Source organism: Trichosurus vulpecula, chromosome 2 (assembly GCF_011100635.1).
Source record: "Trichosurus vulpecula isolate mTriVul1 chromosome 2, mTriVul1.pri, whole genome shotgun sequence".
Classification (NCBI taxonomy): domain Eukaryota; kingdom Metazoa; phylum Chordata; class Mammalia; order Diprotodontia; family Phalangeridae; genus Trichosurus; species Trichosurus vulpecula.
This window is the reverse complement of record NC_050574.1, coordinates 36,033,152-36,053,113: the sequence shown is the minus strand read 5'-3', so window position 1 is coordinate 36,053,113 and position 19,962 is coordinate 36,033,152. Positions and strand designations below refer to the sequence as shown.

General features: G+C 48.6%; 1 protein-coding gene across 2 annotated transcripts in view; it reads left to right on the top strand.

Annotated features, from left to right (window-relative positions):
- Window positions 1-19,962, top strand: part of RYR1 (ryanodine receptor 1) — an 89,891-nt gene that overhangs the window by 14,240 nt on the left and 55,689 nt on the right. For both annotated transcript variants that reach the window (XM_036743163.1, XM_036743164.1), the window contains exons 15-34: window positions 15-110; window positions 500-618; window positions 813-946; window positions 1,553-1,794; window positions 2,199-2,391; window positions 3,515-3,731; window positions 5,718-5,822; window positions 6,033-6,136; window positions 6,578-6,661; window positions 7,632-7,939; window positions 8,795-8,997; window positions 9,966-10,140; window positions 10,576-10,784; window positions 11,737-12,149; window positions 12,626-12,758; window positions 12,984-13,144; window positions 16,106-16,271; window positions 16,924-17,010; window positions 18,347-18,573; window positions 19,320-19,941. In XM_036743163.1, the coding sequence (XP_036599058.1) occupies window positions 15-110; window positions 500-618; window positions 813-946; window positions 1,553-1,794; window positions 2,199-2,391; window positions 3,515-3,731; window positions 5,718-5,822; window positions 6,033-6,136; window positions 6,578-6,661; window positions 7,632-7,939; window positions 8,795-8,997; window positions 9,966-10,140; window positions 10,576-10,784; window positions 11,737-12,149; window positions 12,626-12,758; window positions 12,984-13,144; window positions 16,106-16,271; window positions 16,924-17,010; window positions 18,347-18,573; window positions 19,320-19,941 (3,998 nt within the window). The remainder of the gene's footprint in view (window positions 1-14; window positions 111-499; window positions 619-812; window positions 947-1,552; window positions 1,795-2,198; window positions 2,392-3,514; window positions 3,732-5,717; window positions 5,823-6,032; window positions 6,137-6,577; window positions 6,662-7,631; window positions 7,940-8,794; window positions 8,998-9,965; window positions 10,141-10,575; window positions 10,785-11,736; window positions 12,150-12,625; window positions 12,759-12,983; window positions 13,145-16,105; window positions 16,272-16,923; window positions 17,011-18,346; window positions 18,574-19,319; window positions 19,942-19,962) is intronic.

Below are 19,962 nucleotides of genomic sequence, written 5' to 3'. Positions count from 1 at the left end.
CTCCCCACCCTCAGCCTCTTTGATTCGGGGGAACCGTACCAACTGTGCCCTCTTCTCCCACAACCTCGACTGGCTCGTCAGCAAGTTGGATCGACTGGAGGCCTCTTCTGGTATGGGAACCCCAGGGGAAACAGACAAGGGGGAGGGTCAGATTCAAGCAGGAGACCCATAGTGAGTCAGAGACAGACACTCAAGGAAACTCAGAGAGATCCAGAGAGATACAGAATAAAAGACAGAGTCATAGAGGGAGACTGAGACAAAGGAGTTAAGAGCTGGAATGGATGTGAGGCCATCTAGTCCAGCCCTTTCATGTTACAGATGGGTCCAGAGAGGACAAATAACCTGCCCAAGGTCATTGGTAGCAAGCAGGAGAATGAGGGACATGAATAAAGGGAGAGACAGAGGGGGTCCTGAAATGAGGCAGAGGCAAAGGGAGAGAGGGTGGGAAAGACAGTGACAGGCAGTGCTGGAGCCCCTGCCCTGCCTGCCATCGCTTCAGGAATCCTGGAGGTCCTTTATTGTGTGCTGATCGAGAGTCCAGAAGTACTTAACATCATTCAGGAGAATCACATCAAATCTATCATTTCCCTGTTGGACAAGCATGGCCGGAACCACAAGGTCTGCATTCCAACCTCTGACCCTGACCCTTCGCCCCAATGCCTCTTCTCCTCTAATCTCTGACCCTGCTTCCCAAACCATGACCCAACCCACTCCCATACCATGATCCCTGAACCTGTTCCTCTCCCTAGAACCTGATCTTTGGCCCTATATTCTGGCCTCTAACCCCGCCCCCCCCCACCTTCTCCACCCAGGTTCTGGATGTGTTGTGCTCTCTGTGCGTGTGTAATGGCGTCGCTGTCCGCTCCAACCAGGTCCTCATCACTGAGAATCTCCTTCCAGGGCGTGAGCTCCTACTGCAGACCAACCTAATTAACTATGTCACCAGGTCTGAGCCTGACTCTGACCCCCTAAGACCACCCTAGCTATTATGTCAGCAGGGTGAGGTCCAATCCCTGATCTTAGAGACCCCCTATCAAACCTAATCCCTGTGAACCCAAATTCAAACCTGGGGTCCCCAACACTCCTCAAGTCACCATATCCTCCATTCTATCTACATCTCCTTTTTCTGTCTCTTCTCTGTTCCTTTCTCATGTTCCTTTAAGCTTGCCTTACATATAGTTTCTTCTCTCATCTACCTCTTCCCTTTATCTCTCCCTGTCTCTCCTTCTCGTGTCTCTCTCTCCACATTTTCCCCTATTACTTCCCCAGTGCCCTGTATCTTTCCTCTATGTCTCCTTCCCTCCATATATCTCCTCTGTCTCTTTCTCTTTGTTATTTTCCTGTATACTTTGCATCTCTGTTTTTTCTCTGTCTCCTCATGTCTCTCCCTCTTCTATCTCTTGCCCAAGTCTTCCTCCCTCCCTTTCTATTTCCTATGTCATCTTCCCTTTAGATCTCTCCTATCTCCATTGTCTATCTCTGTCTCCCTCTATATCTCTCCTGGCTCTATTGGTCTGCTTCTATGTCTCATTCTCTACACCTCTCTCCCCAGCATACGCCCCAATATCTTTGTGGGCCGGGCCGAGGGGACCACACAATATGGGAAGTGGTACTTTGAAGTCATGGTGGACTCGGTGGAACCTTTCCTGACTGCCCAAGCCACACACCTGAGGGTGGGCTGGGCCCTCACTGAGGGATACAGCCCCTACCCTGGAGGTGGGGAAGGCTGGGGCGGCAATGGCGTTGGAGATGACCTCTACTCCTATGGCTTTGATGGACTGCATCTCTGGTCTGGTACTGCACTCTGACCTCCCTGTACACTGATCCCTGGGGAACCTCAACCTACTTCCAGGACCCAACTCCATTCACCAAACCTTAATGTCCTAGAATTGCTGATCTCTGATACCAATCTCTAAGGACCTTATAAAGACTTTATAAGGACCCTCTAAGTCTGGCCTCAATTATAGGAGATCCCCAGGTTCTGAATCTCATCTTCTATGACTTCTGGCCTCTGACCTCTTATGCCCAGAATCCTTTCTTTCTGACTCTCACATTTTCTAGGGTCCCTGATCTGATTTCCCCACATTTGGACCCCTAGAGACTTCCAAGCCCTATTGCCTAGAGCCTCTGAGCCCCATATCTCCTGGGGGCCCCACTGCCTGTGCCACCTCTGTGACCCCCATGACCCCCAATTGCAGGGCGGGTTGCCCGGCCAGTGGCCTCCCCAGGCCAGCACCTCCTGGCTGCAGAAGATGTGGTTAGCTGTTGCCTAGACCTGAGTGTCCCATCTATCTCATTCCGAATCAATGGCTGCCCTGTGCAAGGCGTCTTTGAGGCCTTCAACCTGGATGGGCTCTTCTTCCCTGTGGTCAGCTTCTCAGCTGGTGTTCGGTAAGAAGGTCCCACCTGCTGCTCCTGCTCCACCCCTTCCCTCTCTCCCATTGCTGTCCATTTCCCTTTCCTCTTCCCCTTCCTCTCTTCCCATAAGCTTTCTTCTCCACCCCCCAAGGCTTCCTAAGTCTGTGGGCCCCCAGGGCCCAGGGGGTAAAGTCACATAAGTAAGAAACGGTAAAGGATTTGAACTCAGGTACTGGTACTCCAGAACAGCTAGGTGGTGCCACAGTGCATAGAGTATCCTGCAGGTCTGAAGTCAGGAGAAGATGAACATATCTTCCTGAATTCAAATCTGGCCTCAGACACTCCCTAGCTGTGTGACCCTGGGCAAGTCACTTAACCCTGTTTGCCTCAGTGTCCTCATCTGTAAAATGAGCTGGGGAAGGAAATGGCAAACCACTCTACTATCTCTGCCAAGAAAACCCCAAATGGGGTCACAGAGAACCAGACACAACTGAAAACAACTCAACCAAACACTGGCGCTCCAAGTCCAGCAGTGCTTCTTTCTTTAAAAAATAAGCATTTTTGTTGATTATCTTTGACTTTTATATCATCTATATTCCCTAATGTATCACTCTGCTCCACTTCCCAGAGAGCTGCCCTTCAAAGGAATAAAAATGGAGAAGGGGGGAAGCAATTCAAAAAACTTAATCAAACCTGATGTAATGTTCAGCATTCCACACCACAGTCCCTGCTGTCCCTGCAAAGAAGCAGGGAGAGGGCCCTTTCTCATATCTCTTTGGTGAGATTATAAGGGCACTATTTCTATTCTCTCACCACTTCATGATACAGGGGCAGAGTTCTAGCCCTTGAGTCACTAGACTTGGGTTTGAATTCTAGCTCTGACATCAATTAGCTGTGTGGCAGGAAAGTCACTTTTCTGGGCCTTATTTTCCTCCCCTACAAAGTGACATAAAGAATATTCCTACCATCCACGGTTGCTTTGAGGAAGACTCGGTAAACCTTCATGCTTGGGAAATGGGAGCTATGACTGTTATCTCCCAGGATCCCTTTCCAGCCCCCCCACCACCATCACCACTATCCCACCTTAGACACTTCTTTCAAGGTATCCTGTGACCCCTGTATCCTCCTCCTCCCTCTTCCTTCTGCTCCTACCTAGGGTACGGTTTCTCCTGGGAGGTCGCCATGGAGATTTCAAATTCCTCCCTCCACCGGGTTATGCCCCATGCCATGAGGCTCTCCTGCCCCGAGAGCGCCTCCGGCTGGAGCCCATTAAAGAGTACCGTCGGGAAGGAGCCCATGGGCCTCACCTCGTGGGACCTACCTGCTGCCTGTCCCACACCGACTTCGTGCCTTGCCCTGTGGACACCGTCCAGGTAAACTGCAGGAGCAGTAAGGTTGAGGGGGCAGTGGGGCAGGAGGCAGTGTGAGGAAGAGAATAGCAAGGGGAGACCCAGTCTACGAACATCATCCAAATAATATCACAGTAGAGTAGAAGCTTATAGAGGGCAGGGATGCTTCATTTTTGTTGTCTTTGTGTCCCAACATCTAGCACAATGTCTGGGGGCATAGTAGGTGCCTTAATTAGTGCTTATTAAACTGAATTGAATGGGGAAGGGGCAGCAGGTCACCTGGTAGAAGAGGTAAAAGAGATGAATGAAGACTTAAGAAATTTGGGAAGGTAGGGCTAGGAGCTTGTGGGCTGTGAGTACCAAGTGAAGACTCAGCCCCACAATCTGCCCAGGCCTTGGGCAAATCAGGTCACCTCCATGGGACTCGGTTTCCTGAGGTGTAAAATGAAACCATTGAAATGGCTGACCTCCAAGTTCCCTCCCTGCTCTAAATCTCTGTTCCTATAGTACAATATCGATTCTTAGTAACTCATTCATCTCCTTCCTTGTCCTGCCAGGGAAGGGAGTTGTAGCAACAGCACAGATTAAGGACCAAAGACCCTATAGTTGGGTCCTTTAGAGTTAGGAGGACTTGTGCTCTTTGGGGTCTTAGTATCCTCCTCTATAAAACAAAGGGGTCAAACTAGATGCTCTGTAAAGCTCATTCCAGGTCTAAGTTTTATGGTCTTTTATTCATACCCTGTCCATTGATCTTCCCTTGCTAGAGACAAAGATCTTCAGAAATCCCCACTGATCAGGGGACCTCTACTTAATAAGTAAGATAAATAAATAAATAAGAAAGAAGTTAAGGAGCTAAATAGAATCTTAGAAAAGTTAGATATAATATACCTCTGGAGAAAATTGAATGGAAATAGAAAGGAGTGTACTTTTTTTTCAGCTGTACATGGTACCTTCAGAAAAATTGACAATGTATTCAGGCATAAAAACTTCACAACCAAATGCAGAAAAGCAGAAATACTAAATGCACCCTTTTCAGACGATAATGCAATGTGCATTATACAATAAAAATTACATTCAATAAAGGGCTGTGGAAGAATAGATTAAAAATTAATTGGAAAGTAATTAACCTAATTCTAAAGAATGAGTGGGTCAAAGAACAAATCAGGAAAAAATCAGTAATTTCACTAAGAAGAATTACAACAATGAGACAACATACTAAAATTTGTGGGATGCAGCCAAAGAAGTACTGAGGGGGGAAATTGTATCTGTAAAGGCATACATCAATAAAAGAAAGAGCAGATCAATGAATTAGGCATGCAACTAAAAAAACTAGAAAAAGAACAAATGAAAAATCCCCGGTTATGGAAACCAAACACCAAACACCAAAACAGAACACCAAAATGGAAATGCTGAAAAATCAAAGGAGAGATGAATAAAATTGAAAGTAAAAAGATCATTGAACTAACAAATAAAATTAGGAGCTGGTTTTATGGAAAAATACCATTGGTTAATTTGATTTAAAAGAAAGTTGATCATAAAATTATAGCAGTATCAAAAATGAAAAGGATGACTGCACCATCAATGAAGATGAAATTAAAGCAACTATTAGAATTAGAAATTATTAAATTAGCAATAATTTAAGCAATTATTTTGCCCAATTGTAAGCTGGTAAAACTGACAATCTAAGTGAAATGAGTGAATATTTACAAAAATATCAATCTCCCAGATTAACAGAAATAGAATTAGCAGGAAATAGAATACTTAAAAGAAATCCCCATTGATCTTGGAGTGGGTAAGAAGGAGAAGATGAGTAGCTGGGGTGGGGGGGGGGCTGATGGGAGTCCATAACTAACGTTTAGAGTTGAATGGGAACAGTTGATCTGGTCCCTAAGCCCTAGGAGAGAGGAAAAAGAAGGGTCTTAGGGAGACAGTCTGACACCAAGGGGAGGTAGGTGAAGTGTCACACCAGTGGAAGGCCCATAACTTCACATGGCCACTTCTCCCTCAAAGATTGTTTTGCCGCCTCACCTGGAACGGATCCGTGAGAAGTTGGCAGAGAACATCCATGAGCTCTGGGCTCTGACTCGCATCGAGCAAGGATGGACCTATGGCCCGGTGAGTTGGGCTTACTGTAGTGGGACCAAGATACCTAAACTGGCCCTGGGAGGAGGGAGGATTTTCCCATCATAGGGAGAAGGATGTCCCCATGGACATAAAAGCATCAAAACTAGGAGGAAAGGGAGGATGAAATCTGGGATATGACCCTGATTGAAATCTGGGAAGTGACTTCTCATTGCCCCAATGACACTCCCTCCCTCAAACCAGGTGCGGGATGATAACAAACGACTTCATCCATGTCTAGTGGACTTTCACAGCCTCCCAGAGCCTGAAAGAAACTACAATCTGCAGATGTCAGGGGAGACACTCAAGTAAGGAGCGCAGAGTTGGGAACAGAGACATGGAGGGAGGAAGGGAGGGAGGGAGGGAGGGAGAGAGAGAGAGAGAGAGAGAGAGAGAGAGAGAGAGAGAGAGAGAGAGAGAGAGAGAGACCAGGGAAAGCACAGACTAGGAGAAGGAGGAGCAGAGACAAGAAGGGAAACAGAGACAAACTGAGATCTAGGGGCTAGGGAAAGACCAAGAAATAGACTGTGAGGCAAAGATATAGGGCAAAGACAGAGTGAGAGAAGAAAGGGAAGGGAGAGGGGAGCGAGAGTGATGGGGAAAGAGGAAAACAGATTTGACAGAGGTAGAGGCAAAGCCTGGTTCAGAGAGAACTCAAGATATTTCGGGAGAGATCTTGGGCAAAGTAGAGTGGGGAAGTGTATGGATCTGGGGGATGGGCACGGGGATGACCCTTGCTCCCTCTCTAGGACCCTGCTGGCTTTGGGGTGCCATGTAGGCATGGCTGATGAGAAGGCTGAGGAGAACCTCAAGAAGACGAAACTCCCCAAGACGTGAGTTTGGAGCAGCCTGGGGTGAAGAATGGTAGAGGGGGTCTAAGGAAGAGGGTTGAGGTCAGAGGCAAGGGATCATAGGGCCAGGGGGAAGGCTTTAGAGGCTCAAGGGTCCACAAATGTCTTAGCAGTCAAGAATGATCAGATCTACAAAGATAAAATATAAAAGAGAAATATAAAGTCTTCCATCTGGGTCCCAAAACATAACTGCACGGGTGTAGATAGGTTGGTAAAACATGACTAGCCTTACAGGGTATTAGTGGACTCCAGATTCCAGAGGAAGCAATATTGTCAGCCAGCTGGTCAGCAATCATTGACAGCCAAGAACATCATCATAACCTTAAGCCATTGTATTCAAGGAGGCCATGGCTAAGGCAGGTGATAGCGACCGTGTACTTGGCCCTAGTCAGACCAGATACATCTAGAGGCTGATCTTTTATTCTGGACAGCACGTTTTAAGGCCAATGAAAACCTGGAGGACATTCAGAGGAAGGAGACCAGGACGGTGAGAGAATTAGTGACCATAGGCCATGTAAGGATCAGTTGAAGGAACTGAGGATTTTTAGCCTAGAAAAGAGGTTAGGGGTGAGATGACATGAGAGCCACTTCAAGTATCTGAAGAGTTGACTCCTGGAAGAGGTTCTGGACTTGTTCCATTTGGCCTCAAGGGGGAAGAACCAGGAGCCTCAGAGGGATGGGGAAGGAGTTGCTTCAAGGCAGGTGTGGACCTGATGTCAGGAAAAGCTTCCTCACAATGCTTATTGACTGACAATTGGAGCCATTCCCAAGTGGAATCAGCTGCCTGCCCTAGGAGGTTAAGTTGAGACCACTTGTCAGGAATGTTATGGAGCAGATACATGCTCAGGTCTGGAGCATACTCCCTTAGAGTTATGTTATTTTGAGTAACAGGGTCAGAGGCAAGGGAGAGAAGGTCAAGGGTTAGAGGTTAGTCCTTTTTTGCCATCCACAGGTACATGATGAGTAATAAGTACAAACCGGCTCCGTTGGACCTAAGCCATGTGCGGTTAACACCAGCACAGACAACGCTTGTTGACCGGCTGGCTGAGAATGGGCACAATGTGTGGGCGAGAGACCGTGTGGGTCAAGGCTGGAGCTACAGTTCTGTCCAAGATATTCCTGCCCGGAGGAACCCCCGGCTTGTCCCCTACCGCCTCCTGGATGAGGCCACCAAGCGTAGCAACCGAGACAGCCTCTGTCAAGCTGTGCGCACCCTCTTGGGTTATGGCTACAACATTGAACCACCTGACCAGGAGTCCAGTGAGTGACTCTTGACCTTAGGTCTCTTGCCCCTCATTTATTTTGGGGATTCAAGAGTACAGCAAATGACCCCAGTTTCTTTTTTTAACCAAACCAAAGAGGATCCATCTTTCTCTCCCCTCTTTTTTTCTCCTCCCTATCTGCCTGACTCTCTCTCTCTCTTTCTTTCTCCTTCCTTCCCTCCCTCCCTTTCTCTCTTCTCTCTTCTCTCTCTCTCTCTTCTCCCTTCTTCCTCCTCTTCTTCTTCTTCTCTCTTCCCCCTCTCTCTTCTTCTTCTTCTTCTTCCTCTCTCTCTTTTTCTCTCTCTCTTTCTCTCTCTCTCTCTCTCTCTCTCTCTCTCCCTCTCTCTCTACCTCTCTGTCTCTCATTTTCTCTCTTTTGGTCTCTGATTCAACTTTTCTCTTCCTTTTTATCCCTCTTTCATTTCCTCAATGTCTTCTCTCTCCCTTTCTCCTTCCCATCTCTTTTTCTATCCCTTCATCTCTCTTTTTAACTGCCTTTCTCTCTTCTACCCTCCCTTTCTTCCTATCCTCATTTTCCCTCTTCTTGTTTGTTTTTCTCATTCCTACTTCCTTTATATCTCCAATTCAATTCAACAAGTGATTATTTCTCTCTATCCCTCCATCCCTATCTCTCTTTCCAGCTCTCTCCCTGTCTCTGTCTCTGTCACTCTTTATGCTTCCCTGGCCATTTGTCCTCAAGTTGGGAGTGAGACATTGGTCACCCCTCCTTTCTTCATTGATGATCTTTTTGACCCCTGTTACCAAAATCCTAGAAAACCTCATTCTCATTATGTTCCTTTGACTGTTCTGTCCCCTCTGACCCATCTCTCTCCTTGGTGTTTTCTTCCCCCAGGCCAAGTGGAGAGCCAGACAAGTGGGGACCGAGTACGCATCTTCCGTGCAGAACGCACCTATGCAGTTCAGAGTGGTCGCTGGTATTTTGAGTTCGAGGCTGTCACCACTGGAGAGATGCGTGTGGGCTGGGCCCGTCCAGAGCTGCGGCCAGATGTGGAACTGGGAGCAGATGATTTGGCTTATGTCTTCAATGGCCACCGAGTGAGTGCCTCCTGCCCACCTTGCCCCTACCCCATTCTCCTAAACTCAGCTTACCCCTAACCTGTACCCTAGCTACCAATGTTCCTCTAAGGGGAGGCTTCTCCCCAGGCTTACTGTAGTCCTGTCCTGTGTTTGGCCTGTCATCCGCCCACCTTTCCCCCAGGTGAACCCCCAATCCAACTGACTTCTCCCAAGGAGAAATCCCTCTTCTTCTTTGTTCTCCTCCAGAAGATAGGACCACCCTCATTCCCTAGCTTTCCCCAAGACAGGCAAGGTGGACCCTATGAACCATCATTCCTCACTCCTTCTTCCTCCTCAATGCTGACCACAGACATCTCCTTTCAAAATGAACTTTGATGCAGAACCTAGAGGGGAAGAAATCACAAAAAAACCAAAGGGCATTTTTTATCTGCCTCTCTATTTAATTATAAATATTCATCCATCCATCTATCCACCCACACATCTACTGATTTATTCATCTACTTATTCACCTAACTAGCCTTCCAAATTTTCTTTCATTGATTCACTCCTCTATCCATCCACCCATCTTTTCATTTATTCATCCACCTCTCTATTGATTATTTCATTCATCCAAATTTTTATTCATTCACTCATGCTTTCATATATCTATTCTTCAACTAAAATCTTTAACCTACTCACCTATGATATGATCTTTTGATTCAGCTACCTACTAATCCACCCATCCATCTATCCAAATTTTTATGAAGATAAGAATAGACAGACACATGGAGACAGTATGCTCCTGTCCCCCTGATTCTAAGAGGAAGAGCAGAGGATGTCCCAAAATAGAGGTAGAATTTGGGGGTAATACTAAGGATCTTCCTCACTCTTCCGTTCCTGGAAAGTGATAGTTTTTCTCAGTGTTTCTCCCTAAGTGTTTCTGTTTCTGTGTTTCTTTGTAATGCTCTCTCTCATCCATGAATGTCCCTCATTCTGTGTATCTGTAGGGGCAGCGCTGGCACGTGGGTAGTGAACCATTTGGGCGACCCTGGCAGCCGGGAGATGTGGTTGGGTGTATGATCGATCTCACGGAGAACACCATCCTTTTCACCCTCAATGGAGAAGTACTCATGTCTGACTCAGGCTCAGAGACAGCCTTCAGGGAAATTGAGATTGGGGATGGTGAGGACGCCTATCTTAGCCCCTCTTTCAGCCTACCCTTGCCTCCAAAGCTCTTGTATTTCCCTTGAGGCAGTAATGGAAGGAGCACCAAGCTCGGAGTCAGGATATAAGTTCAAATCCCAGTTCAGACACACAATCTCTGAGCAAATCACTTAACTTCTGTCTGCCTCAGTTTTCTCATATGTAAAATACAGGTAATACTAGCACCTACTTCCCAGGTATCCTATAAAATGGGATGATGTTTGAAAAAAGATCTGCAGAGCTTAAAGTGCAGTGTAAATATACTACTTATTATCATTGTTGTGGTTCACAGAGGTTGTTGTAAAGAAAATATTTTGCAAATTTAAAAGCCTGGCCATTGCTATTATCTACTTTCTGAACCCCTGTGATTCTCACCCCCTGCCCACGTGTCCCTCTCACCCTCCTCCCTCCCAGGATTCCTCCCTGTCTGCAGCCTGGGCCTAGGCCAGGTGGGACGCCTAAATTTAGGCCAGGATGTGGGATCTCTTCGCTACTTCACCATCTGTGGACTCCAGGAGGGCTTTGAGCCTTTCGCCATCAATATGCAGCGTCCTGTCACCACCTGGTTCAGCAAGAGTCTGCCACAGTTTGAACCTATGCCCCCGGACCATCCCCACTATGAGGTGAGATCTCCCCCTTCCCTCTAGAGGACCAGAGATGCCCCCAGCTCCTCTCCTGCCTTTCTCTCTCTCAGATGATCCTCTGTGTCATCAATGTGGGATACACTGAACTGGGAGTTAGGAGATCTGAGCTTGGGACATGACTCTCATCACTTGCTGTAAGAGAGCAGCATGGAGAAGGAAACTGGGCCAGAGTCAGGATAACTTGGGCTCCACTTTTGCCTTTGCCGCTTACTAGGTGTGGGATTTAACATCTCTGGGCCTCTTTGAAATGGGTCATGCTAGATAAGTTATAAATTCCCTTCCAGCTCCAAAACACTATAATTCTGGTATGAGATTTAGAGAAATACAAACACCTAGGTACAGTTTGGTACCTTCCTCACCAACTTTTACTGTTTTCCATCTTTGGCTAATTATATGCCAATTAGTGCCAACAATGAATGCCCTGAAGTGGTTGCATGTTTCAAATTCACATTATTTGGAGTTATAATTATGGAAAAATATGACCATTATCTTCAGTCCAATGGAAATAGGCAATGGGAATTTGAATAATGTGACCACTTCCAGGGGAATAATTCATTGTTTGCACTCATCAGGACTTGGTAGTATTTAGTCTGGCTTTCTTAAATACATCTAACTTATCAAACAATGGACATATATTAAGCACCTACTATGTGTCAGCCACTATGCTAGACATTGGGGATAGAAGTACAGAGAAGGAAACTATCCCCACTCACAGTGAGCTTATATTCTAATGAACAATTCAACAAGAACATATAAAAATATAAACCAGATAAAGGGAGTTAATACAGAAATATACAAATGAATTCAACGGAAGGTGTGAAGGACAAACACAGTTGAGGGGATTGATTGAGAAAGGTTTCAGGCAAAATCTCTGGGCTCTCTAGTTTCTAAGGGCCTGGTGCCCCATCCCCCAACAATTCCACTCCCACAGGTGACCCGAGTAGATGGCACAGTGGACACGCCTCCCTGCTTGCGCCTGACACATCGCACATGGGGCTCCCAGAATAGCCTGGTAGAGATGATGTTTCTACGGCTGAGCCTTCCTGTCCAGTTCTATCAGCATTTTCGCTGCACTCCGGGGGCCACTCCTCTGGCCCCCCCAGGCCCCCAGCCTCCCGGGGATGATGAGGTCCGGGCAGCTGAGCCTGACCCCGACTATGAGCAGTTGCAACGCTCGGCAGGACGCTCGGGCGAGGCTGAGGGGAACAAGGACGGGAATGGGGGGCCCACCAAAGATGGGGCAGCAGGGGGGCCTTCTCAGACAGGGGCTGAGGCAGCAGGAGGGTCCCCAGCTCGGGCTGAGAATGAGAAGGACGCTGCCACTGAGAAGAGCAAGAAGAGGGGGTGAGTGCAGTGGGTCCCAGTCTGGGACAGTAAATCTCAACCCAAAGACAGGCAACATGGTATCAGGTGGGAAGGGGATTGTAAATATATGGAAGACATGAGTTCAAATGCCAGCTCTGCTCATTCCTAGCTGTGTGGCCCTCTCTAAACCTCACCTACAAAATGAGAGGGTTGAGCTAGGTGGTATCCAAGGGCCCTCTAAATCCTATGGTCTTGAGGTTGTACTCTAGCATGGTATACTTAGAGGAGCCCCAATACTGGGCACCCTGATGTACTCCAAAGGATCCTAAAATATTCCAAGGAACTCTCAACATGTGAGGTGGATAAGCTAGCTTTGGAGTCTCCCCTCAAGTGGATGACTTGGTGGGATTTTTTTTTTGGAGGGGAGAAGGAACAGGTACCATGATGTCAGAAACAAACAAGTGTGGACTCTGAGGGAGGGGCTCATGTCTCTCCTCTCCTACCCCCACCCACAGGTTCTTGTTCAAGGCCAAGAAGGCTGCCATGATGTCTCAACCACCTGCCACACCTGCTTTGCCTCGCCTGCCACATGACGTGGTGCCTGCTGACAATAGGGATGACCCTGAGATTATCCTCAACACCACCACAGTGAGGATTCTGGGACAAGGCGGGGCCCTAGGGTAGAGTCCCCACACACCTCAACAGAGACCCCAGAATCTGGTTGCCTGATAGGACTGTCCCAACTTAATCTATGGAGATCCCCCAGGTCTCCCAGCATCCCCCAGTACTGGTGAAGGTTCTGAAGAGCTCAGAGGGTCCCCTCTCTTCTTCCCCCTGCTCACCCCATTCCATGTCTGTCCTTCTTTTTGCTAGTATTACTACTCAGTCCGGGTGTTTGCAGGCCAGGAGCCCACCTCAGTGTGGGTGGGCTGGGTCACCCCCGACTACCATCAGCATGACATGAATTTCGACCTCAGCAAAGTCCGGGCTGTGACGGTGACCATGGGGGATGAGCGAGGCAATGTACACAACAGGTCAGGACCCCAGGGGTCTGGACACTCGGATGCTTGGGAATGTGGGGGCCAAAAGGCATAGGAAAGGGAGGGCAGACACAACTCAGAAACACAGCCTCAGATAGTGGGGAAAGCCACAAGCTTTGGGTGAGGAGACGAGGCAGATCATTCCACTGGCCTGCTAGATGACCCTAGGCAAGTCATTGAACATTTTCCCATCTGTAAAATGAAGGGATTGAGGAGGTATGGTTCAGTGGAAGAGTCTGGAGTCACAGGGGAATGAGGATAAACCACCAGCTCTGCCACCTGCCACCTGGGCCCCCATCTCCTTTTCTGTGAATAAGAGAGTGAAGTTCAATGATCTCTCAGGTTCCCTTCATGTCTAAATCTACAAGCATCTGAATTCAACAAATGTTGGTTAAACACCTACTATGTGCAAAGGACTCGGGACACTTAATAGTCTTGTCCCCGAATTTCAGTTTTCCTCTCTGTTCAATGAGAGAACTGAATTACATGACCTCTGCGGTACTCTCCTGCTCCATTTTAATGCAAGAGGCACCCATTAAGCACCTGCTGCATGCCAGATGTTGCGCTAGGACCAGGAATCTTGACACAGAACCTCAGGGACATCCAGTCATTTAAGCAAGAAGCATCTATTAAGTAGCTAACCTAGGGATGGGGAACCTGCAGCCTTGAGGCCACATATAGCCCTCTAGGTCCTCAAGTACAGCCCTCTGACTGAATCCAAACCTCACAGAACCAATCCCCTCAATAAAAGGATTTGTTCTGTAAAACTTGGACTCAGTCAAAAAGCCACACCCAAGGACCTAGAGGGCCACATGTGGCCTTGAGGCCATGGGTTACCCGCTCCTGAACCTGTCCCAGGCAGGCACTGAGCTAAGCCCATGCCTTCTTACTGCCTGTGAAGATTCTAGAAAGTCTTCAGTTCTTCATTCTTTCCCCACATGGTCTCATCCTTGTGCTCCTGTCCTTATGCACAGAGAAAATACCCTCATAAGCCTTCTCTGGAGTCTTCAGTCCAAACCAACAAGCCCTACTATGTGCCAGGGATACAGACAGAAAAAAGCGACTGTCTCTGTCTTCAAGAAGCTTACTCTCCTGGGGTGTGAAACATGGACACCAATCAGTGCAGTGGCAGGGAAAATGAGAAGAGATGAGAGTGCTAACGGTCCAGGGGGTCAGGGAAGGCTCCCTGGGCAAAGCTTTCATGGAAGGCCCATAGAGGGGAGCAGAGAATAAAGGCTGGATTGAATTGGACAGTGGCAATACTTGTTAACCACAAAGGAGATTGGAAGGATCAGGCTAGATGACTCCCAAGGCACCCCCACCAACCCAGCCATGACATTCCGTTCTAAAGCCCTCCCAGCTCTCACATTCTCTGTTCTAAGGCCCCTACAAGCTCTGACACTGATACTATGAAAAAGAGAATCAGAGGCCCTTGGTTCAAATCCCAGTTCTCTCACTCACGTCCAAACTTTGTGACCACAACCATGTTGGTTCACCTCATTCTCTGCTGGACCTTCACCGCAGTCATGCCTACTAGCTGGTGGGTGTCCCCCAGGGCTCTGTCCTGGGCCCTCTTCCCTCCTCCCTCCATATTCCTTCACTTGATGATCTCATCAACTCCTTCGGGTTTAATTATCACCTCCTAGAAGCTGATTCCCAGATTTCTATCTCCAGCCCCCACCTCTCTCCCAAGCTCCAGGCCTGCATCACCAACGGCCTTTTGGACAACTCAAACTGGATATCTGAGAGGCATCTCAAACTCAGCAAGTCCAAGACAGAATGCATTATCTCTCTTCCCCAAAGCCTCCTCTCTTACCAACTTCGAGGATGAAGGCACCCAAGCTCGCCACCTCTACATCGTCCTTGTTCCCACTCTCCCCCTATTTCTAGTCTTGTCATTTCTTTATGGCCTCTTCACTCAATCTTCTATAACCATGGTCCAGGCCCTGGTCCCCTCGAACCTGGACTATTACAATAGCCTATGAATGAGTCTGCCTGCCTCCGGTCTCCCCACACTCCAGTCCATCCTCCATGCAGCTACAAAGTGACTTTCCTAAAGCCCAGGTCCAACGATGTCACTCTCCTATTCAAACTCCAGGATCAAACAGAAAATTCTCTATGTGTCTTTCAAAGCCCTTCACATCTTGGACCCTTTCTTACCTTCCCAGTCTTCTTACTCCCCACCATGCACACTATTGTGCAATGACACTGGTCTTTCTGCTGTTCCTCAAACATGACATACCATCACCTGACTCTGGGCATTGGCATTTACAATGAAAGTATCTTGTATGGACATATTAATTTACTCATCTTCCCCATTAGAAAGTAAGCTCATCGTAGGCAGGGACTGTGTTTTTGTCTTTCTTTGTGTCCACGGTGCTTAGCACAATGCCTGGTACACAGTAGGTGCTTTATAAATGCTGGTTGACAGACTGTGAAATAAAGGGGGTGAAACTAGATGACCTTCCAGCTCAAATTCTTTTTATTTCAATAAATCACGTTAGAATCTTGGGTCTCTGGGATCAGGCTTTGATTCTCAGGCCCTCAGGACTCTGAGTCTCATAGTTGATGTTTTTGGAGGTAAGGGGCCATGTCTCTGGAATCAAGATGTGACTGAGGATCTCTGGAATGATTTCTGGTTTTGTTTGGGGTTTTTTGAGAGGCAATCAGGGTTAAGTGACTTGCCCAGGGTGGCACAGATAGTCTGAGGCTGGATTTGAACTCAGGTCCTCCTGACTCCAGAGCCAGTGCTCTGTTCACTGCACCACCTAGCTGCCCCCTGGAATGATTTCTGGAGTCAGGGTCTGGGTTCAAGGGGCTGCAGGATCCTAGGTATCTAGGTTAAAGGTCTGGTCTTAGATCCTCACTCCTCTGGGTTCAAGATCAGCTCTGAATCTTGGAGTTCTTTGGCTGGGACTCAGAGCAGTGACTCCTCCCTCTTTTCTCTCCTGTTAGCCTGAAGCGCAGTAACTGCTACATGGTGTGGGGTGGGGACTTTGTGAGCCCAGGACAGCAAGGACGCATCAGCCACACGGACCTGGTCATCGGCTGCTTGGTGGACCTGGCCACTGGCCTCATGACCTTCACGGCCAATGGAAAAGAGAGCAACACCTTTTTCCAGGTCAGCCTCGATTTGAAGAGTCTCCCATCTCTTCCCCCAACCATTCAGCCAGATGTAATGAATGGATTTTCCTTATCAATCCATTCATCTCCAAATTCTCACTGAGACTCCCCCAGTTCTTATCTCCCATCACTCTATGGGGGAGGCTGAGCAGGGACCACCACAAGCTGGCTCCTAGACAAAAGTGAGCTTCACATTTGGCTGCAGAGATAAGACTCAACCCCATTACTCCCTATCCCCCCAAGAAATCCTCTACGAGTCCCCCAGGCTGGATATGAACCCAGAAGTTGAGGGTTTGGAACAGGTTGGGAGGGAAGGGGGAGGACCAAGGCAGATCTAATGGGGACCCATGCCTGGGCCCTAGAGGAAGAGGAAGACTGGGAGGTGGTGAGAAGTATGTGTGTTGGGAGGAAGGAGGGGCCTGGTGCAGAGACAGGAATGAGCCGCTGTGTCCAGGGGCTGGTGAGAAGGAATAAAGCGAGACAGGGAAGTTGAGGCCAGGTGTCAGGCTCTTCAGATGCCAGCCTGCTAGCTGGCTCTCCTCCTCTCTTCACTTTGGCCTTGCCAGATAGAGACACGGGATCAGAGAGTTCCCCTACTGTCCCTCCAAACTGTGTTCTACTCTTCATGTCCTCCCTGCTTTCTCCACCAGGTGGAGCCAAACACGAAGCTGTTTCCAGCTGCTTTTGTACTGCCCACTAACCAAAATGTTATGCAATTTGAACTGGGAAAGCTGAAGGTGATGGGGCAGGGGTTGTGGTGTTCAGGCACAGGGGGCTGGGGGATCTCAGAGGCGGAAGGGATCCCAGTGGTCTGGGGTGGTCGGGAGCTTCCTGGAAGAAGTGGCATGGATGGATGAAATTTTAGATGGATGGATCAAATGAGTGATGGGTGAGTGATGCCCGGATGAGTGAAGGAATGGAGAAAGTAATCTGCGGATGGAGTAAATGGCCAGTGGATGAGGTGAAGAATGGACAGATTGATGGATAGAGGGAGTAAATGATACGTGGGTAAAGAGAGTGGCCAATGGATAGGACAAGGACAGATTGATGGAGTGATAAATAGATAGATTGAGTGGCCAATGGATAGGCTGAGGGATGGATGGAGTGAGTGTTGGTTGGCTGAGGTGTGTGATCGATGAATGGAGTGAGTGGCCAGTGAATGGAATGAGGGATAGATGGATAGACAGATGGAGTGAGGGATGGATGGCTGGAATAAATGATACACAAGTGGTGTGGATGGCCAGTTGATTAAATGAGGAATCAATGGATGGGTGAAAAGACTGATGGATAGATAAATGGAGCAGCCAAATGGATAGACTGAGGGATGAATGGAGTGAGTGAATGTGGGCTGGGTGGGATCAGCAATTCATAGATGAATTAGCTATCGTGGCCAAATGGATGGGATAAGGAATAGATAGATAGACAGACACATGCATACATACATACATACATAATGCAAGGGATGGATGAATGGATGGAATAACTGATACCCGGATGGAGTGCATAAATGATGGAAGGATAAATGGTATGATCATTGGATAAGAGGAAGGTTAGATGGCTGGAGTCAGTTAGTGATGGATAGATACTGTGAGTGTGCAGTGGATATTGAGTGGCTGGAATGGGAAATACACAGGTGGGATGAATAATAGAGAGATCTGTTCATTTGTTCATCAGTTACACAAGCTTTCATTGACTTTGACCAAATTATTACAGGATTGATAAAGTTTAGGTAGTATTGGTCCCTGCCTTCTAGGAGCTTACAGTGTTACAGACATGCACCATTCCATGAGCTGTCCAAAGGGCAAAGTGCTCTCTGAGAGCTGAGGGGGAACGCCATTATTGACCCTGGGAGGATCGGGTGAATAGTCAAGAACATTCTAGATACAGGGGAAAGTGGGAGCAAAGGCAGGCAGGTTGGGAGAGCAAGGTGATGCAAAGAACAACACAGTCCAGTTTGGCTTGTGTGTAAAGCGAAAGGATGGTATGTGTGAATGACTGAGTCAGGTAGGAGATGGAGTCCCTGACCTTCAGACCACTTAACTTCCCCCGGCCCCATTCCCTCTCCTCCATCAGAATATCATGCCTCTGTCAGCTGCCATGTTCCTAAGTGAGCGGAAGAACCCAGCCCCACAGTGCCCCCCACGCCTGGAGGTGCAGATGCTCATGCCTGTGTCCTGGAGCAGGATGCCCAACCACTTCCTACAAGTGCAGACACACCGGGCAGGTGACCGACTGGGCTGGGCTGTGCAGTGTGAGGATCCACTCACCATGATGGCCTTACACATCCCTGAGGAGAACCGGTGAGTACTCCCCCCCCACCCTGCCCAAGCCTCAGAAGACCCCTCCAATCCCTCTGCCCCTACCCTGGGGAACTTAGAACCTCTCAAATTCCCCACCCTCCTCAAGCATGTGTCTGGTTCTCTGTAGCTATTTCTGCCCCTTGGTTTTCTCTCTATTGTGCATAACATGTCCCTCTGTCTTTGCCTCTCCTTCTTTCCTTCTCTCTGTCTCTGTTCCTCTCTGTGTCTCTGTTTCTCTCTGTGTCTCTCTGTCTCTGATTCTGTCTGTGTCTGTGTCTCTGTGTCCCTCTCATTTCTCTCTCTCTCTCTCTCTCTCTCTCTCTCTCTCTCTCTCTCTCTCTCTCTCTCTCTCTCTCTTTCTCCCTCTCCCTCTCCCTCTCCCTCTCCCTCTCCCTCTTCCCTGCCACTTTCTCTTTGTCTCTGTCTCTCTCCCTTTCTCTTTCCGTCTCTCTCTCTGTAATCTCTCGCTCTTTGTCTACCTCTGCCTAAATCTCTCCATTCCTCTCTCCTCTCCTCACTGTTTCTCCATATCTCTCTTTGTCCCTGTCTCTCTCCCTCCATCCCTCCCTGTCTCCTTGTTTCCCACTCTATCTCTCACTCTCTATACTTTCTTGTCCCCTCCCACCACACCTGCCTTTCCCAATCTTCTCTCTCTCAATCCTGCCATGTCTCGGTCTCTTTCCTCTCCCCTTCTGCCTCTCTCTCCATCCCTCTCTCTGTCTGTCCTTCTCCTCTTCCTGCCACAGCTGTATGGACATCCTGGAGCTATCGGAACGCCTCTCCTTGCAGCGTTTCCACTCCCACACTCTGAGCCTCTACCGGGCTGTGTGTGCCTTGGGGAACAACCGAGTCGCCCATGCACTCTGCAGCCACGTGGACCAGGCCCAGTTGCTTCATGCCATCGAGGATGCCCACCTCCCTGGCCCACTGAGAGCTGGCTACTATGACCTCCTCATCAGCATTCACCTGGAGAGTGCCTGCCGCTCCCGACGCTCTATGCTCAATGAGTATATTGTGCCCCTGACACCTGAGACCAGCACCATCACACTCTTCCCTCCAGGTCCTCCCGCTGAACCTGGAGAGGAGAGCCCACGGCGTCATGGACTGCCTGGTGTGGGGACCTCCACTTCCCTGCGCCCACCTCTCCACTTTTCTCCCCCCTGCTTCGTGGCAGCCCCGGTAGGGGCAGGTTCTGCTGAGGCCCCTGCACGATTCAGCCCCTCCATCCCCCTGGAGGTGCTCCGTGATAAGGCGTTGAGGATGCTAGGGGAGGCTGTGCGAGATGGAGGCCAGCACGCTCGGGACCCTGTGGGTGGCTCTGTGGAGTTCCAGTTTGTGCCAGTCCTCAAACTGGTGTCCACTTTGCTGGTAATCACCGAGTTATTCACT